The sequence below is a fragment of the Crocuta crocuta genome, unplaced genomic scaffold, assembly GCF_008692635.1.
Source record: "Crocuta crocuta isolate KB4526 unplaced genomic scaffold, BGI_CrCroc_1.0 scaffold334, whole genome shotgun sequence".
NCBI classification, from domain to species: Eukaryota; Metazoa; Chordata; class Mammalia; order Carnivora; family Hyaenidae; genus Crocuta; species Crocuta crocuta.
In genome coordinates this window covers 6,502,064-6,505,469 of record NW_027533260.1, presented here as the reverse complement: position 1 = coordinate 6,505,469, position 3,406 = coordinate 6,502,064, and the positions used below count along the sequence as shown (strand labels likewise).

Genomic DNA, 3,406 nt, shown 5'->3' with positions numbered 1-3,406 from the left:
GGGGGGGAGACAATGCACAAAGCAGGGGGCTGATGAATAAATGATGATGCTCCAAAGCAGGACTGCTTCATTTTTAATGAGGTAGAGCTCACGCCTGACAGCCCGAAGGCTCCACTGCCCTTCCTGGTATATTTTACTGCCTGGGTCTTATCAGCACCTGACACGCTATTTATTTTACTTATTGACGCTGGATTTTCCTATGTGCCTCCCGAAACGCCAGCTTCCCTCAAGGGCTGTCATTTGGGTCACTGCTGTAACCCAGGGTCTACCACACAGTAGGCCCTCAATAAATACTGGTTGGAAAAAAAAATAAGAAAAGGACAGATGGCTGAGAAAACAAAAAGCAGGCTGGGAACAACATGTACGGGAAAAATAAATTCACAAGATATGGTTTAATCAGTGCACGTGGAGAAGTATAGAATGAGATTCGAATTCTCAGCAAGAGAAAATGCTTGTGCCTCCAGAGGTACAATGGGGCGACCCTCATTTCCCCCAATCCAAAACGTTTGTATTAATGCTATTAGCATAGGTAAAAATAAAATTTTAATGAGAACAGTCAGCTAAAACCAGAATGTGCAAAACTCCACAGGATGCATGAATCAGTTTTTTTCCACCAATAAATGGCATTTTTTAAAAACTAGGGAGGGAGGATTCTTTTTTTAAATGTTTTTATTTATTCTTTAAAAATTTTTTTAAAAAATGTTTTATTTATTCCAGAGAGAGAGAGAGAGAGACAGCATGAGCAGGGGAGGGTCAGAGAGAGAGGGAGACACAGAATCTGAAACAGGCTCCAGGCTCTGAGCCAGCTGTCAGCACGGAGCCTGACGTGGGGCTCAAACCCACAAACCGTGAGATCATGACCTGAGCCGAAGTCGGACACTTAACCGACTGAACCACCCAGGCACCCCTATTTTTATTTATTCTTGAGAGAGAGAAATATAGAGCATGAATGGGGAAGGGGCAGAGAGAGAAAGAGAGAGGGGGAGACAGGGAATCCAAAGCAGGCTGCAGGCTATCAGCACAGAGCCCAACGCAGGGCCCAAACCCATGAACCTCAAGATCATGACCTGAGCTGAAGTTGGACACTTAACTGACTGAGCCACCTAGGCGCCCTGAAAGGATTCTTAATATTGGAGATTTAGGAGACATTTTAAATGCATTGTGTGTACTTTGTTTGGATCCAGATTCGAATAACCAACCATAAAAAGACATTTCGGAGACCATTAGGAAGATGTGAATATGAATTAGAATCCATTAGATTGTTACAGAATTATTAATCATCTCATAAAGTACGACAATGGGATTTTTCTTATGGTAAAAAGAAAACTTATCTATTTTGGAGATACACAGTGAAGTATGGACGAAATGTACAATTATCTGAATTTGCTTTAAAATATTCCAGTGCATGGGGCACCTGGGTGGCTTAACTAGTTAAGCATCCGACTTTGGCTCAGGTCATGATCTCACGGTTTGTGGGTTCGAGCCCTGTGTCGGGCTCTGTGCTGACAGCTCAGAGCCTGGAGCCTGCTTTGGATTCCCTGTCTCCCTCTCTTTCTGTTCCTCCCCTGCTCACGCTCTGTCTCTCTCCCTCAAAAATAAACAAACATTTTTAAAAAATGCTTTAAAATACTCCAGTGCAAGGTGAGAAGGAGGTGAGAGCTAAGTAAACAAAGCTGGAAAGTCAAACAAGATTCAAAACTGATAATCACTGGGGTGCCTGGCTGGCTCAGTTGGTGGAGCATGAGACTCTCAATCTTGGGGTTGTGAGTTCAAGCCCCACGTTGGGGGTAGAGATTACTTAAGAAAAAAAAAAATCTTGGGAAAAAAAAAAAAAGACTGATAATCACCGAAGCTGCATGTCAGGTACACAGGGGATTATCAATCTATTCTACCTCTGCACGTGCTTGAATATGTGTATAATGAAGATTTTTTAAAGAATCTAACCCATTTTTAAAAGTTTTGAAAAGTCCCAGCATGTAGTTGCCCTCATTCTATAGTAACTGCTGACACTGTCGCCTACTGATAGAAGAGGAAACTGAGGCACAGAGAAGTAGAGCACGTTACCCGAGGACATGTCACGGATATAGTGGGAACAGAAACCAGGCCTTTTCAGTTCCCCTCCCCCTGCCAAGGCCCGGTCACTTTTCTATGCCTTTGGAGGAGAGGAGAGGGGAGATAAGAAAGGGCAGAGGCCAGGACAGAAACAGGGCAGGGAGGGGAGGCTGAGGGCAGGGGCAGACTGACCATGATGGCAGGTACGGCAGGGCCCGAGGAACCTTCTGTGCTCTTTCTCATCCCTTCCTGTGGGTTCAGGATGAAGGAGTCAATGAGGATGCTAACCAGGAAGAAGTGGAGGAAAAACTTACTGGATCCCTGGGCCTGAGGGAGGAGGGGCTGGGGGCCTGGATCCTGGGTCTGAGGGAGGAGGGGCTGGGGGCCTGGACCCCTGGGCCTGAGGGAGGAGGGGCTGGGGGCCTGGACCCCTGGGTGTGAGGGAGGAGGGGCTGGGAGCTTGGACCCCTGGGTCTGAGGAGGGGGGCGCAGGGAGGGAATAGGGGGTCTGGACCCCTGGGTCTGAGGGAGGAGAGAGTGGAGTAGGATCTCCTGACCCGGAGCAGAAGGGGCTGGGGTCTCACCCTGGCCTTGAGCAGTCGCTCCCTCTCCGCCACCGCCTGCTGCAGGAGCCGCTCCATGCGGGCGATGTCTGGGTGGAGGGCCCCACAGCTGGGAGGAGGCAAGAGACACCAGGGCAGGCTCCAGCGGCCCGGCCTCTTCCCATCTCCCCACCTTCCGCCTGACGTCTCACCTGTTCCCAGGGCCGCAGTTCAGCAGCTGATAGAGTGGGTGTCTTCCAGAGTGTCCCGATGCTGGTGGCAGGGCCGAGGCCTCCAGGGGTCCTGGGAAAGAAGGGCCGGGGCTAGGGGACCGGGATTCTCCTTCATCTAAGCCCCTCCACCCACAGGCGTCCAGATTCCTCCATCCTTGCCCCGGGAAGGGAAGGGCGGTGGTGGGTAAGGAGGTACGTGGGAACAGGGGGTGCGGGGGTGGGGAGACCCTCACCAGTACAGTGGAGGGACAGAGGTCGGGGGGATCCCCTCTGGCTCGCTCTCTCTCCCCTCTTCCGGGACAGGCTTCCAGTCCTCTGGAGGCCGATGGAGCCCTGCAAACACACACACGAGGCCCACGCACTCAGGAAGAGGCCCTCAGTCCCAACTGTTAAGCCGGAGGGAGGGCCGCCAAGGAAAACCAGCAGCTACTTGGCTCAGATCGGAAAGCTACTGCACACATGATGCTGAGGAAAAGCAGCGAGTCCCCAAGGACCACACAGTGCAAGGTGTGGAATGGCAGATTTAGAGACAGGAAGTCGATGAGTGGGTGCCAGGGGATGGGGGGAGGGGGATTGAGG

At 50.9% G+C, this 3,406-nt stretch overlaps 1 protein-coding gene across 1 annotated transcript in view; it reads right to left on the bottom strand.

Moving 5' to 3' along the window:
- PHLDB3 (pleckstrin homology like domain family B member 3) overlaps positions 1 to 3,406 on the bottom strand; it is a 24,133-nt gene that overhangs the window by 5,675 nt on the left and 15,052 nt on the right. Inside the window, exons 9-12 of the mRNA XM_077747287.1 lie at positions 3,061 to 3,160; positions 2,807 to 2,897; positions 2,637 to 2,724; positions 2,245 to 2,301 (exon numbers count right to left, since the gene is read on the bottom strand). Of these exons, the coding sequence (XP_077603413.1) occupies positions 2,245 to 2,301; positions 2,637 to 2,724; positions 2,807 to 2,897; positions 3,061 to 3,160 (336 nt within the window). The remainder of the gene's footprint in view (positions 1 to 2,244; positions 2,302 to 2,636; positions 2,725 to 2,806; positions 2,898 to 3,060; positions 3,161 to 3,406) is intronic.